Source organism: Trichomycterus rosablanca, chromosome 12 (assembly GCF_030014385.1).
Source record: "Trichomycterus rosablanca isolate fTriRos1 chromosome 12, fTriRos1.hap1, whole genome shotgun sequence".
NCBI lineage: Eukaryota > Metazoa > Chordata > Actinopteri > Siluriformes > Trichomycteridae > Trichomycterus > Trichomycterus rosablanca.
The window spans coordinates 31,767,455-31,782,821 of NC_085999.1; the positions used below are offsets into that span (position 1 = coordinate 31,767,455).

Here is a 15,367-nt window from a genome sequence, read left to right on the forward strand (position 1 = left end):
ATCTTCAACATGGGTAAATATACGCCTTCCCTAGTGGTTTTTTTTAATGGTTGCTATTCTCTGGCATAAAAATGACTACATTTCAAAAACAAGCTCCCAACTTATCATACACCAAACCCTTCTATTTTTTTTTTTTTTTACAAATGTGACAAGGAGATTTATTTCCAAAGAGTTATATTAGTGTTTAATTTGTCTAAATGCTTATGTTTAGGTGTTATATGTGTTTTGTGCTCCATTTTGTTGTTCCTGGTGCTTGAATGGCATCCTGCAATTCTCTGAGAGTTGGCTTTTCTCATAACTTTCTTATCATGAGAGCAAATTGTAAAATCTTGTATGACCCTCCAGTCCAGGAACTATTTGTGTCTCGTGTACTTTCCATTTGCAAATTCTCTAATTAATTGTATTACAATTATGTTAAAAGTGCTTGCTATGGCTTTCCTTCGAAAAGATGTTCAATACATTTTCACCAAGAACCATAGGAAGCTCCTTCACCATCACCAATATTGCTACTTGTTGTGTTAAATCATTTTTATTATTGAAAGTGAAATTTGTGTGAGAGATTTTTGCCCAAACTTTGGTATTTTCTGTTTCTTTATGAATGTAAAAGCTGTACAATTACAGGACATGAAGCATATTGATGCCTTTGAAGACAAAAAATGGATCCTCAACCAAAAGAAACCAAAACTTAAGCTATCTTATTTTGGATACATCATGAGAAGAACCAATTCATTGGGAAACACAGTTATGACTGGATGAAGATAAAAGAGGAAGAGGATAGCCAGAAACAAGAAGGATGGATACAATAAGAGGGGCAATGAACAAGCCATTAAGAAAACTGAAGATCCAACTTGAAAGCAGGATGTTCTGGAGGAACACTATCCATATGGTCACCAAGAGTCAGAATCAAGTTGACGACCTTTCATAAATCAGAAATACAACTGGCTGACTGGGTGACCACTGCTGCAGTAGTATCGCAAGTAGAATCCATAATCGTGATGAAAAATAGACCTTAAAATATTATTATAATAATCATGTACCTAATAATATTTATATCTGCAAACTATGTGCATGTTGTTCACGTTTAGCTGTAAAAAATAGCTGCACACTGATAAAGAAACCAAAGACTTCCAACCATTCAACCATCAACTACTTTTTATTGTATGTACTGAAAGCTTGTAGATCATGAAGTAACTCTGTAATTCTTTACTGTTCTGTTTCTCACATCTCTTTCCAGGAAATGGTGTGTGCAGCTGTGGAACCTGTGAGTGCTGGGATGGCTGGACAGGGAACGCCTGTGAAATCTGGGTGGGAGAAGAGTACTAATGCCAAAAGCCATTTTCTAAAAGACTGTTTATTTAAAAAAGGCTGCTGCAACGAAAGCGTGTAAATATTAAAAAGAGAATGGAAGCACTCAGATGTACGGATGGGTGACAAATTGAAATGGAAAAACCAATTTAAATTTCTAGAACGGCTTTAGTGCTGTTCAAGCCTTTGGTGCCTTACTGGAGGGATGGAACACTATTCCTCCAAAATGCATTTCTTCAATTGGTGTCCTCAGTTGATGGTGACCATTAAGGCCATAACATCATTTCCTTGCTTATCATACCATTCAACCAGTTATTCTTGTGCCTTGGAGATTCTGCTTTTGGAAGAGACCACTCCTGCCAAGATAGAAATGTTTCATTCTGTTGAAATACCTTTATGATGATTTGCAATTAGCCTTTTGGGTCTTTTTAAATAAACCCAAAGCATGCCAGCAAAATGCCCCCAAGAGTCAAGCATTCAATTCTTCACAATTTTCTTAGCTTAGATTGCACATGCGCTCATATACTTGCCAAGAATCTGATCATAGCCACTGTAAACATTTATCCACGGTTGTAGTTATAGACCCGTGGCTTTTGAACTTTTAAACGTACCTGGTTCTAATCACCGTTTGATCTTGATAAAGTATCAAGCTCTGTTTAGACTGTTTAGCATTTTAAACATATGTAAACACCTGACCATGGGTTTGTTAGGAGTTCAATTCCAAAACCATGAGCATTAATATGGATTTTCCCCTTAATTTCTAATCCAGTTGTATTTCTCAATTTCATGTATATGTATATTGTACTGAATATAAATGCTCATTTTAAAACATTTTGTGGTTTTTTAGTAAAGCAATTGCAAAGGCAAAAGACAAACGTTTTTAGACATGCCCTTGTGTAATGCTTTGTTTCCAATACAGTTACAGTATATGTATGGGCAGGGTCCAAACATAAAATATGGAGAATGTTTACCTATTAATGTGACTTAAATTTTTGTTTTAATGTACATAGCCCTTTCATGCCATTTGGGAAGTTTTACATATTTTACATGACTCAAGAAATCATCAACAACCCACAGATAAATGTACCTTTTTACTATTTCAGATAAGAAGCAGAGAGGCTTATATACAATAGTATAATAATTTGCAATAAACAATGACATAAACTGCCATATTTTGTGGTGTTTCTTAACAGTGACATGGTTGACCATTCATACTTGGGTAGAAATGCTCATGCTTGGATGACTATTAAGTGTCGTTAAGGCGATTCCAATTCCTGGCATGTTTATTGTTCCTCCAAATGTAAACCTATCCATCTAGTTGTCTGCAGTCCTCTTCCTTTTTTACCTTAACTTTTCTCTTCCTGTCTACCTTCAGATTGTGTTTTCCAATGATTTTGTTCTTCTAATAATGTTTCCAAAATAAGAGAGCTTTAATTTGGTTACCTGGGCTTTGAGTAAGAGGTTAGGTTTGATTTGATCAAAGATCCATTTGTTTGTCTTCTTTGGCATTGAAGGTACTTTAAAAAGTCTTCGCCAATTTTCAAATGCATCGATTTATTTCCTGTCCTGCTTTTCTTTTACTGTCTAGTTTTTACATCCTTAAAGTACCACAGAAAAAAAGTCCATCAGAGTCTAGACAATTTGTTGTTTGGAGTGACAAATCATTACATCTTTACATTGACTTTATCAATAAAATCTTATCTTATCTTATCTGAAGACCTTTTCTAGTTTCTTAATTGACCAAATATTTTGTTGCAAGAAAAACTATTTAAAATGACTAGATTTCTCTAATAATAAGTAACCGAGTACTATCAAATCATCACCCATGTTAGACTAATAAAGAAACACATTCCGTCTAATATATCACACAACTACACTTTTCATGTCATTTATGAATATTAAAGCATAAAACATTAATTACTGATTCATAATCCAGCCAACATTTACTGTGTTTTTACCAGAGAATATTTAAAAAGTATTTGTACTTTTTTCAGGTGTAGTAAAGTGATATTCTATTGTAATGATCCAATCAGCAGCTTCATGTTATTGCTGCTAAGGGAATCTTACCAGTTATTACCAGTTATGGCCTGGTATATAAATTGATCAATTTATTTTTAATAAATATGGCAGAAAATCCAGTAATTCTGAGAGATTTCTAAACTTTTGCAACTGTATTAATGGTTACTTACACAAAAGTAGCCCAAATTTGATTCAGTAAAAATGGCTGAACACAGTACACCTTTATATAAATATTTTATTCAATATGTTGTATTTGTGTATACAACAAACACAAACTGTACAGTGCAGACAAACTCTTTGCATATATGTATGTAAAATTAGCAGTACATACCAACATTTCTTGATACAAACTGCCTACAACATGCATTTCTTAAATGCCATCCTCTTCCCATGCAAAAGATGAAACAATAGTCACGCTAAAGACTAAACTCAAAGAGAACAATGCTATGGAATAAAAAGATCAAAAAGAAAATAAACAAACTGTTTAGCCAAAGCTCCTCAGGATGAATGGACGACATCACGCACGACCTGCACGAAGCAGAACAAACACAGCAACATCCACAAGAGGAAAGAACTGAAATAACTGACAAATGAATGTACATTTACTCACCAATACGTACAAAAATAAATTTAGCCTCCATAGAATTAGTCCACTGGTTTGCAGGCTGGTTATAGCCCAGCATGTAGAGTTCATTTGAAAGAATGATTAGTGTGTTATCAGGAGGTGGGACACCAGCCCTGGTTTATGATCACTACCTACAGAACTGCATTGTGCAATATGGAAGTTAAACAAATGTGCTTTAGACATCCTAATAAGAAAGTTCATACTCCCAACAAATTCCAGAAAATATAGATCTGTGAAAGAAGCCTTGGATATATTTGTATTAGCAGCCCAGCTTCAGTCTAGATTAAATTTGAAATCTTATTTGATAAAACTATTAGAATTGGTAAAGCAAGACAGTTTTCATATCAAATCTAATAATAAATTCATAAAATCCTAGATGATCTGCTAAAATCCATGATGAAATAAAAAGTTTGTTTTGAAAGCACTATGATTTCAATCCAGAAAAAAAAACCTATATAATAGAGCGTTAGAATATCATGCCCATTCAATGCTGGCCTAAACAGTCTAATAATCCATTGTACCTTTCCACTACTTTGGTCCTTAAGGAACAGCATGCAGGTGATTAATTAATAGGTACCCCAAGTGTTTGTAAAATAAAAGGTATGCTCTATTAAATTTAAACACACCCATCTAAGATTCACCTAACAGGTGCGCAAAAAACAAAGCCGGGCCGGGTGGCCAAGCTCGTACTGCTGCTTACTGCATGTTATTAATATAGAGCTCAACAGAGATCACTAATTATTTAGTGAGTCCGGTTCTGAAACAACAAACCAAAGTATCGAGGTACATAATAAAATATTTTCATGTAATGTAAAAAAAAGAAAACGAAGGACAAAAAGTAACCAAACCAAAGGTGCAAGAATGTGTGCTATTATATTTTATGAGAGAGAAAAAAATACAGATGCTGTTAAAATATCTTTGATATGTATCACAGATAAAATTTTAGCCACATTAGCATTTCCAAACGTTTGTAGCTAATACAAAGTCATTTAGGATTTATCTTTCCAGACCAGATTCACTCACTAAATAGTCTCTTTTACCCAGATTATTAAAAAATATATGCATTCTGGTCTGGGACAGAGCTGAATGTACTGTACAGATCTACATTATCTAAGCATTAGCCAGCATGCTAACTTCAAATGCACTGCATGCTACAGAGTTGGATACAAATGCATGAGCAGATTATGTTGGTTTTATCTCAACACAACAGTCTTTTAGTAGAAAAAATGCTTGATAAACTAAAGATAGCTATGCTGAAGAATCATGTTTTGTTTTACATTTACTGTGTAAATTTTGGTGAAGTTAGAATTTAACAAAATTTGCCATGAACACATTTGTAATCACATGATTATAGTGACATCATGAGGTCAATTCATATGTCTGGGTATTAACTGAATTGAATAACAATGCAATTCATCGTTTTTTTTTTTATTAAATTAATAAATAAATAAAAACCCTTATTAGTGTGGCAATTAAAATGATTTTTGCTTTCAGAACCACTCTGTTGAGCTCTATTGGTGTGTCTGATTTCTTGATTAACTTTGGTAAAATTCAGGATCAAGCTTATTAAGTAGGAACAGAAAGTATGATGTGTGTATCTCTTGGGGGCACGAGGCACCTTTAACCCAGCACTGACTGGGTACACGTTTTTGCATGCTGGGTTAGAGGTCATTACAGGCACACAACAGGCCGATATGAGCAGTACTGGACTCTGCATGCTGAGCTAGGTAAAGAAAAAAACGTCTCCGTATTTCATTCTAATATCTGGTTAATAAAATCGATTTTAAAGCTTTTTTAATCATACAGTGAAAACATTGTTATATAAGCCATTTCTTGCTTTGAATCAGACCGTATTAACAGAACACAATACTAACCTTGCCCATGCTTTTGTAGAACGTAAAAAGGGTGCAGCCTATGATTACAGTACCTAAGCGAATTCAGCCATTTAATTGCTCTGTTTCTGTGTAGATTATCACATGATGGCTGCTATTGGTGCCTCCAGAAAGTAAACACCGGAATGGTCTATAGAGTTGAGCATGAGAGTAGGGGTCTGGATCTGAGGCCTACGAGGCCTATAGATTTTCCTATAAAATAACAGACATTTAAGACATTTCAGCTTGTTCTTAGCTGAGGCTGGAGGTGATGGTTAGCTGGCCTGGTGGTGATGCAACAGCGATATGTATACACGTACTTATCAGGCACCTCCATGCAAGGCAGTCCCGTGCACTGACTACAGCAGGGGAGTATTAGTATATTAGTGGGTAAAAACCACCTGGACAGGCTTTAGAACCTTTCTCTATGGTAAAATGAAACAGTGCTGAGCCTAGGTAAGCTAACTCTGCTTTCCAGAGGCTCACTGGCGACTGCTGGCATGAGTCCTCCGAAATGATTCCCTGCCACCCGAGCCCCCGCTGACATCTCGGTCCTAGACAAATACCGTTTGTACTGGTGAGACTTGTTTCAAAATGTGCACATCGATGTGTGATTGGTGTGAAAGTTATTAGAAAATCACAGGTAGCCCCTGCAAAGGTTTTCTTTAGTACTCGAGAGTAAGACTGAAAGTAGAAGAGAGAGACTGAGCAGGAAAGACAGGAACAAACTCTATAAAAATTAGAGCATAGTCCTATTTTCTTGCAAGTCAGTTCATATCCCCCAGAGCAAAGCTGGTGTTCTCTGTGTATAGAAAATAGATCTGAATTAGACAATCAAAAAAAAAGAAAAAATAGGTGATCTTCAGCAGCAGAAAGATTGCCGCTGCTGCCATAGCGCACCCTTGGTCACCTTTCTGCTCATCGTTCTCAAGGATTGTCACAGTCACAGAAAAATGGGTTGGTCGTTATCGAATGTGCAGGCTAGGGAGAGAAAAAGGCATTCCGTATCTGGTAGGGCATTCCATGGTGCGGGTTGAGCTGATTCATCCAGTCGAATCCTCCTGGTCGCTACGCTTGGCCGAGCTTCTGCAATCGATTTGCCAAGTGGATGGAGAGGACAGCAGGAGTCAGAGGACAGCAGGATAGAATGCAAGGAGGACAGGGGCTCGTCTGGACCAAATCCATTGACAAGAGAGGGAGGGCATTTTTTTCTCGCTCTTTGTTTTCCAAGGCTGGGCTATGTGCTGGGCTTGCTGGCTTCCTTGCTAACAGGTTTACCTCCGTTCATCACGGCGGGCTCGGTTGTGCTTTTTGCGGGAGGTGCAGCGGCTTTGGGTACTGTCTCTCCCACGTCGTGCAATGATGGCTCTCTGTACATCGCAACTGCGAAAGCAGAGCAGATAACAATAGAATAATTAGGTATGCATTAAAAAGATGAAAAATGATACTCATACACATTAGGATATGTCAAATATAAGATATCATATATACAACAACTTATTTTTTGCAAAAAATAAAGAATACAGGACCATCTCAGGTTAATGGGCATACCTACAAAATACAAAAATACAGCCACACTGCCTAAATCAGGCTGCCTTTTCAAACTGCATCAATAACTCAGAAAGGGAATCAGTTACGCTGGCTGCTGTGGCAGGTTTCATTTTGACAGAATTCATAGATCAACCAAATTCAACGTGTCACACTGAAAGAGCCTTTATGGAAAAAATTCAAGCCCAAACTAAAAGAATATCATGAATGTCACTTGAAAGATTTTATAACAAAAGGGCAGAAAGTCTAGAAGTCTAATAAATAAAATTCTAAGTGCTGTGTGTGGCCATTCAAAGTGCTCTTTATAGAAAAAATTGGTCTATAAAGCACATAAAACCTGTCCCACATTCGGTTGGCACACTTGCCCACTCCCACCGATTGGTCCAGCTCTTGCATTCGACCTGGCCATGCTTCTAACGGACACAATATATGTGATCTCTGCTGTGTGGAAACTGCAAGACTAGTATATGATCCACAATGACCATATTGTTACTGTGGACACAATATGGCTGTGTGGAAAGCAAAGGGTGACAGAAGGGGTGCTAGTTTGCAGCTGTTCTCTGTATCTGAGCAGGGGTGGTGCAAGTGAAAGAGAAAATGCAGTTGTAAACTAGAAATGACCAAATTAAGACTGACATGCCTTTGAAAGGGACAGAGGTAGCCTAGTATAGTATAGAGCTTGGGGCAGTCAATTGAAAGGTTAAGAGTTTGAATCCCAGCTTTGCCATGCAGCCACTGTTGGGTCCTTGAGCAAGGCCCTTAACCCTCTTAGCTCCAGGGGCGCTGTACAATGGCTGACCCTGCGCTCTGACCCCAGCTTCCAAACTAGCTGGGATATGCTCAGTAAAAATTTCATTGTACTGTACATCTATATATGTATATATGACAAATAAAGGCCTTCCATTCTATCAATTCTAAATGAAAAAAAAAAAAATAATATTTTTAAATGGCCTACTAATGACTTTACTGGAAAAAAACTTTTAAAACTCGAAGCTCTTAGTCAAACTGATACAAATCCCAGGTTATGACAATTATTTACATTAAAAACAAAATTGGTGGATGAATATTTTTAAAGCCTTGTACATGTGAACAATCCCCAAGATGAAATAATGAGCCTGTAACTTGAATAATGCCTGTCATCTCTATCTACGAACTCAAAACTTGGTAAGTTTGGGAAAGAGCGTTCATTAGACGAGTTCTGACAGAGCCTCTGTGACTTTGTCAAAGTTTAGGCAGGCTGTCAGAAAGCCTCAGCTTATGCTATGGTTCTGGAAGAGGGCTTCTGATCTCCAGGGATAAATTTGGCTGCTTATATAATGAAAACGAAGCTTTGCTACATGCCCTTGTTTAAAAACGAGCTGCTGCAGAACTGCAATCTTTGTTGCCTTGGGCTGCATACAGGTGGCATTTCTGCATAATGTACACAAATCAGCATGGTAGAGACTGACCTGTGAGGCAAACGTCTGGCACATAACAAGAAAGCGCCATTGTCGGAGAGCTTAGCTCCTGGATTATTACAGATTCATTATTACAAATTATATGTTAACACCAAACTGCTTTGGGGCCTGAATTTTGAAATTGTCTGTATTTTTTGTTTCAGTGGTGGCTTTTTTGAAAAGGCTTAAAATATTGGGATATTTTAAATGTTGTATTGTTTTTCCATTGGGTTTAGTTGGCTAGTTCAGTTTTTTGGCTTGGATATGTCTATTTTGGTATATATACTGTATATACTGTATATATATATATATATACAGTATATATACAGTGTATCACAAAAGTGAGTACACCCCTCACATTTCTGCAAATATTTCATTATATATTTTCATGGGACAACACTATAGAAATAAAACTTGGATATAACTTAGAGTAGTCAGTGTAGACATTAGCCATTTAGACATTAATGGCTGTGTGTTGAGTTATTTTCAGAAGACAGTAAATCTACACTGCTATACAAGTTGTACACTGACTACTCTAAGTTATATCCAAGTTTTATTTCTATAGTGTTGTCCCATGAAAAGATATAATAAAATATTTGCAGAAATGTGAGGGGTGTACTCACTTTTGTGATACACTGTATATATACACCAATTAGGCATAACATTATGACCACCTTCCTAATATTGTGTTGGTCCCCCTTTTGCTGCCAAAACAGCCCTGCAACTGCGACGCTCTGTGTATTCTCACACCTTTCTATCAGAACCAGCAACGTCTCCATTTTTCTTCTTCATTTTTCTTCGTCCATTTTTCCTGCTTCTAACATCAACTTTGAGGATAAAATGTTCACTTGCTGCCTTATATATCCCACCCACTAACAGGTGCCATGATGAAGAGATCAGTGTTAGTCACTTCACCTGTCAGTGGTCATAATGTTTTTCCTCATAGTATTTGGTTGCACTTTATTAATTAGACCCTTTTTACTAAAGCGAGTTACAATTATCGCTGTGGCAACAGTGGCAACTTGGCGATGGTGTGGCTTAAACTGGCAACCTTACGATTACTAGTCCATTTCCTCAACTGCTAAGCTGCTGAGGGTTGTTGGGTTTTGACAGATATTACAACCAGGAAGTCATTTTGAATCAGTCTTAGTTTAATTTCAATTTTGAACAGTGTAATGTAGCATCTGTGAAGATTTGAACATACATTTGGTCATGTGATGCATATTTACCAATGTGCATTCTAAGACAATGATATGTAAATTAAGTTTTGGGGATTTATTCTTTCTTCTGAAGCACTACATGATTAGTGTATTGTGTTAGAAAGTGCATCAAATTTTCCCATAAAATCAGAAAATAAAAACATTGCAACATTTGTCAAAATTCTGTGAATAGCTCTAAATTATTCAGTAAAAGTCAAGCCAAATTCAGTTCATTATAAGCCTGCAGTGTCACAGTTTTCTGGTACCAAACACTCCCCTGGGTTCATCAGCCTGTACTCAGAGCACTCATTACCTTCTAATGGCTTGGGCAGGAAGTGAGCAGCTGGTTTGGTTTTTTTCACTCTGTTGCCCTTCATGGCCTGGCCTTCTTTATTGAGACCCAGGAACCAAGCTCTCCCTGACTCCTGCTGCCTGTACAACATGGATGAGTAGATCACATAGTAGTTCTCAAACACTGACTCTTTGAACTTGCATTCTGCTGTAAAGAGTTCCTGTAAAAGAAAGAGACAGAGAGAAAAAGAGAGATCAGCATTGATCGAGATTTGCTGGTGAACTGAGTCGTTTTGATGAGTTTTGTACACCTCGGTTGAACAGAATTGGTACATATTCCTTTTGAACTAGGATCACATAACTCAAAGAGTTTGACAAGATGTAAGGGTTGGCCATAGGACAAACATATATCAGGGAGAACTAGAAACAAAACAATGAAAAAGAAACATAACAAAAATGGTTCTTGTTATAACAGACTCTTTTATAAAAATATATAATAATATAAAGAAAGAGGACCGGCACTGACAAGTTTACCTCCCAGTGCCAATTATGTCTTTGCAGATGCCTGACCGGCCAATAGTACCAATGAGATTTAAACCCCAGGTCATACCGAATGACGAATTCCCAGTGTAACAAATATACATTAATCAGCCATAAAATTAAAACCACCTCCTTGTTTCTACACTCACTGTCCATTTTATCAGCTCCACTTACCATATAGAAGCACTTTGTAATTCTACAATTACTGACTGTAGTCCATCTGTTTCTCTGCATGCTTTGTTAGCCCACTTTCATGCTGTACTTTAATGGCCAGGACTCTCCCAGGACCACCACAGAGTAGGTGTAATTTAGGTGGTGGATCATTCTCAGCACTGCAGTGGCACTGACATGGTGGTTGTGGGTTAGTGTGTGTTGTGCTGGTATGAATGGATAAGACACATCAATGCTGATGGAGTTTTTAAATGCATCACTGTTACTGCTGGACTGAGAATAGTCCAGCAACCAAAAATATCCAGCCAACATCGCCCCGTAGGCAGCGCCCTGTGACCACTGTTGAAGGTCTAGAAGATGAGCAACTTAAACAGCAGCAATAGATGAGTGATTGTCTCTGACTTTACATCTACAAGGTGGACCAATTAGATAGGAGTGTCTAATAGAGTGGACAGTGAGTAGAACTTTAAAGTGCTTCTATATGGTAAGTGGAGCTGATAAAATGGACAATGTAAGTAGAAACAAGGAGGTGGTTTTAATGTTATGGCTGATCAGTGTAGATGCAAACACTTGTCATAAAAGTCTAACAATACCAGATAAACAGATCAGTCCTTTAAAAGTAATGCAATATTTTCTAAAACCAGATCTTTCTCTCCCCCACTCACCTTTGCTCTCAGTGCTTTAAAGTTTGTGCAGGATAAGCTGATTTAACAGTTGAAATATCCGCATCCAATTATACAGCACCAATCCACAGAGTTACAAGAGCTTTCTGAAATCATACCTTAATCCATTTTAAATTCATTGTATAAGCAAGAAGGACCAACGTACCTGTCTGAGCTGCCTATACAATAATTTAATACAATTCTGTAATGTAATGTTTTCTTCCTTTAAATAAATAAATGTTAACAAGAAACGTGGTCATCTGTGATCATGCAAAACAGGCATAGATCAAAATACTACTACTATTACCGGAGGTACAGTAATGATAGATAGATAGATCGATGGATGGATGGATGGATGGATGGATGGATGGTACTTTATTGATCCCAAAGGAAATTAGAGATGTTGGGTTTAAATGCTTTAACTTAATCTCATACAAACATACGTGTATTTCTAGTCATTGTGGTCAAACAACTTAATCTTTCTTTTATTTGTCCATCTGATTGCTCCAAGATCGGCTCCTTAAAGCTTGAATTAAAGCTACATTTTGTTGGAGCAGGATGGTGGTGCAGTGGGCAGCACTGTCACCTCACAACAAGAAGGGTCTGGATTTACTTTCCCCACTTGGCAGCCAGTGGGGAAAGTAAATCTTTCTGTGTGAAGTTTGTATGTTCTTCCTGAGTCTGTGGGTTTCCTCCGGGTGCTCAGGTTTTCTCCCATGAGTCCAAATACATGCATTCAGACCAACTAGAGCTAATAGAAATTGGACTAAGTGTGAATGTGTGTGTGTGTGTCTGCCCTGTGATGGATTGGCTACCTGTCCGGTGTGTTTCCTGCCTTTCACTCAACAAGTCAGACCTACCACGACCCTGATTTGGTTAAAGTGGTGGTAAAACAGACCATGAATGAATGAATCAATCAAAAAGGCTGGTAAGTTAAACCAGTATTTAAAAATCCCAACAACACTCCTGTTCCTGCTGCACTCATAACACACACTATCATGTCATTACCATTTTAGTGTCACTGCTGTGTTGGGAATGGTCCATTACCTGAACATCATTTGGTCAGTAGGAGTCCTTTTAGATTAAAAAATGTGGTGCAGGAAATGACAATGTGTACTGAGCAACAGATGGGCTACAGTCAGTAATTGGATACCCACAAAGTTCATCTGTATGGACCTAAGCCTCCCAGCATCCGCTCCTTTGGGTAGGCTTTCCTTTTTGCAGTGTCTCTGGGAGGATTTGTATCAATTATGTTAGAATAATGTTGAACAAGAAGGCTTGACTTGCCATTCCAATTCATCCCAAACAGGTTCAGTAGAACATGTTCAGTTTTTAGCTGTTTTACTGGACCTTGCTTGGTGCACAGGGACTCAGTCAGCTTCACAAAGTATTTTCACAAAGCACATTATTTCTTTTATATAGTTGATTTAATCCACCTACAGTATATGTTTTTTTTTTCACTCTTTAAGGTACAGATAACACCACAGTGTTCCCAGTTATTACTGTACACTAAATTGCTCCCTGTCAACTCAAGACAACCAGTAGCTATCAGCTTAAAGGCGGAGCTCAGGCTGGGACTAAGTGGCACGTTGGGGAGACGTGATGGCAGACTGAATGGGATGAAATTGCCATATGTAAGGAAGTTAAACTTAGCTGTGTTTTGTTGGGTTCTCTAGCCCGCTTGATTAAACACTAAAGGGAAGCTCATTTAAACACTTTTAACTGAAGGATTCAGTTGATGCACCAGCATTTCTTCATTTTTTCTGTACCATTGGTGACAGTGTCTATATACACCGATCAGCCATAACATTAAAACCACCTCCTTGTTTCTACTTACATTGTCCATTTTGGGAACAGTGGTAGCCTAGTGGATAAAGCTTTGGGCTATCAACCGGAAGATTGGCGGTTCAAATCCAGGCTCTGCTATGCAGCCACTGTTGGGTCCTTGAGCAAGGCCCTTAACCCTATCTGCTCCAGGGGCGCCGTACAATGGCTGACCCTGCGCTCTGACCCCAGCTTCCAAACAAGCTGGGATATGCGAAGAAATAATTTCATTGTACTGTACACCTGTACATGTATATATGACAAATAAAGTATATCTTCTTCTTCTTTATCAGCTCACTTACCATATAGAAGCACTTTAAAGTTCTACAATTACTGACTGTAGTCCATCTGTTTCACTGCATGCTTTGTTAGCCCCCTTTCATGCTGTTCTTCAATGGTCAGGACCCCCACAGGACCACTACAGAGTAGGTATTATTTGGGTGGTGGATCATTATCAGCACTGCAGTGACACTGACGTGGTGGTGTACTAGTGTGTGTTGTGCTGATATGAGTGGATAAGACACAGCAGCGCTGCTAGAGTTTTTAAATACCTCCCTGTCACAGCTGGACTGAGAATAGTCCACCAACCAAAAATAAATCCAGCTTCTTTTGCAGCAATAAGGACCCCTTGCTTGACCATTTCATCCCTACAGACATAACCACTAATGTCTGTGTAGATGTGGTCGGTTGATAGCACAGCTGAGATTCAAACTCCGTTTCAGCATTAGACTGTTAAGCCATCCATCTGAGCGCCCTACATTTTTTGAGTGTCTTTACCAACTTTTGACAGTGACTTTCCACAAGATTCACTAGGCAAGACAATAATCTGAAGACCCGTATTCCAGAGTAAAGTGTGTGGGAGTTTGACAGTACTGGAGATAGTGTTGAGTTTTATTGTCCAGATGTGACCCGAAAGTTTTTACACCTGGTATGTTTATTCACAATGCTTAAAATTTTAAAGAAATGAGTTACCTAACCTGGGTTAAGATTAACTAAGGCTATCTTAGCTACAAAAATTTGCATATATGTCTCCTTCAAGCTGGACCAGATACACCTTCTTTACCAGCACAACAGGAGCTGAGGAGCTGTCAAACAGTTTCAAAGGCTGACAGCCAGGCTTATCATCCAGACTGTGTTCCAGCTTGTTATAAAGGAATGTTTTAGGGTTTGTTTGAATAGAAAGCTAGCTCCAAAGGCTGGAAACATCCAACATCACTGCCACCTCATAAAACTTCAATTCCAACATTGTTCCAAGATTAATATTTAATATTGCAAACTTCTGATCAACGTTCCAATATTTTCAAAGCCACATACATAGTACCAAGATTGCCTTGCCACATCATAACTATGTTCCAGTTTTCAGTACCTCATTCATGCATTAATCCTTTCTCCTTAACTAACTGCTTTATCCTAATCAGATTCCAGTAGGTCTAGATCTCAGGGACAACGACTGCGTAATGAGAAGATACCCTGGCATGATATCACACACTCATTGATTCACAATTATGTACATATAGGGATTATTCAAAATGGCCAATGTATCCACATCACACAGACCAATACTGCATTCTGTGTGACCATGCCATGTGTGACCCTTCTGGCATGACACACAAATAGCTGGCAGGCCACATGATCTTGGAGAAAACGGGATTTGTTGGACCAGGTCACTCAGGTTTTTATGTCTGGTCAATTCAACACGTGAACTGTGAGGAACTATCATCAGTGCAACATTTAATATATTCATGACTGTCACATGTACATTTGTTACATTTTAGGGTATGCAATTGGAAATTTTCATCCCACCAAAAAAAGAGAAAAAAGATAGATTATTCAAGACAACTAGATGCATATTTAAACTTAAGATGATGTTCAATGA

The 15,367-nt window shown here is 38.0% G+C and overlaps 2 protein-coding genes across 3 annotated transcripts in view; one reads left to right on the plus strand and one right to left on the minus strand.

Annotated features, from left to right (window-relative positions):
* Positions 1-2,954, plus strand: part of itgbl1 (integrin, beta-like 1) — a 54,939-nt gene extending 51,985 nt beyond the window's left edge. The window contains exon 11 of the mRNA XM_063005841.1: positions 1,235-2,954. Coding sequence (XP_062861911.1) covers positions 1,235-1,323 — 89 coding nt within the window. The 3' untranslated portion in view covers positions 1,324-2,954. The remainder of the gene's footprint in view (positions 1-1,234) is intronic.
* A 2,427-nt stretch (positions 2,955-5,381) lies between these two features.
* The window catches only part of fgf14 (fibroblast growth factor 14), a 124,961-nt gene continuing 114,975 nt past the window's right edge, over positions 5,382-15,367 (minus strand). For both annotated transcript variants that reach the window (XM_063005856.1, XM_063005855.1), the window contains exons 4-5: positions 10,317-10,515; positions 5,382-7,203 (exon numbers count right to left, since the gene is read on the minus strand). In XM_063005856.1, coding sequence (XP_062861926.1) covers positions 7,058-7,203; positions 10,317-10,515 — 345 coding nt within the window. In that variant the 3' untranslated portion in view covers positions 5,382-7,057. The remainder of the gene's footprint in view (positions 7,204-10,316; positions 10,516-15,367) is intronic.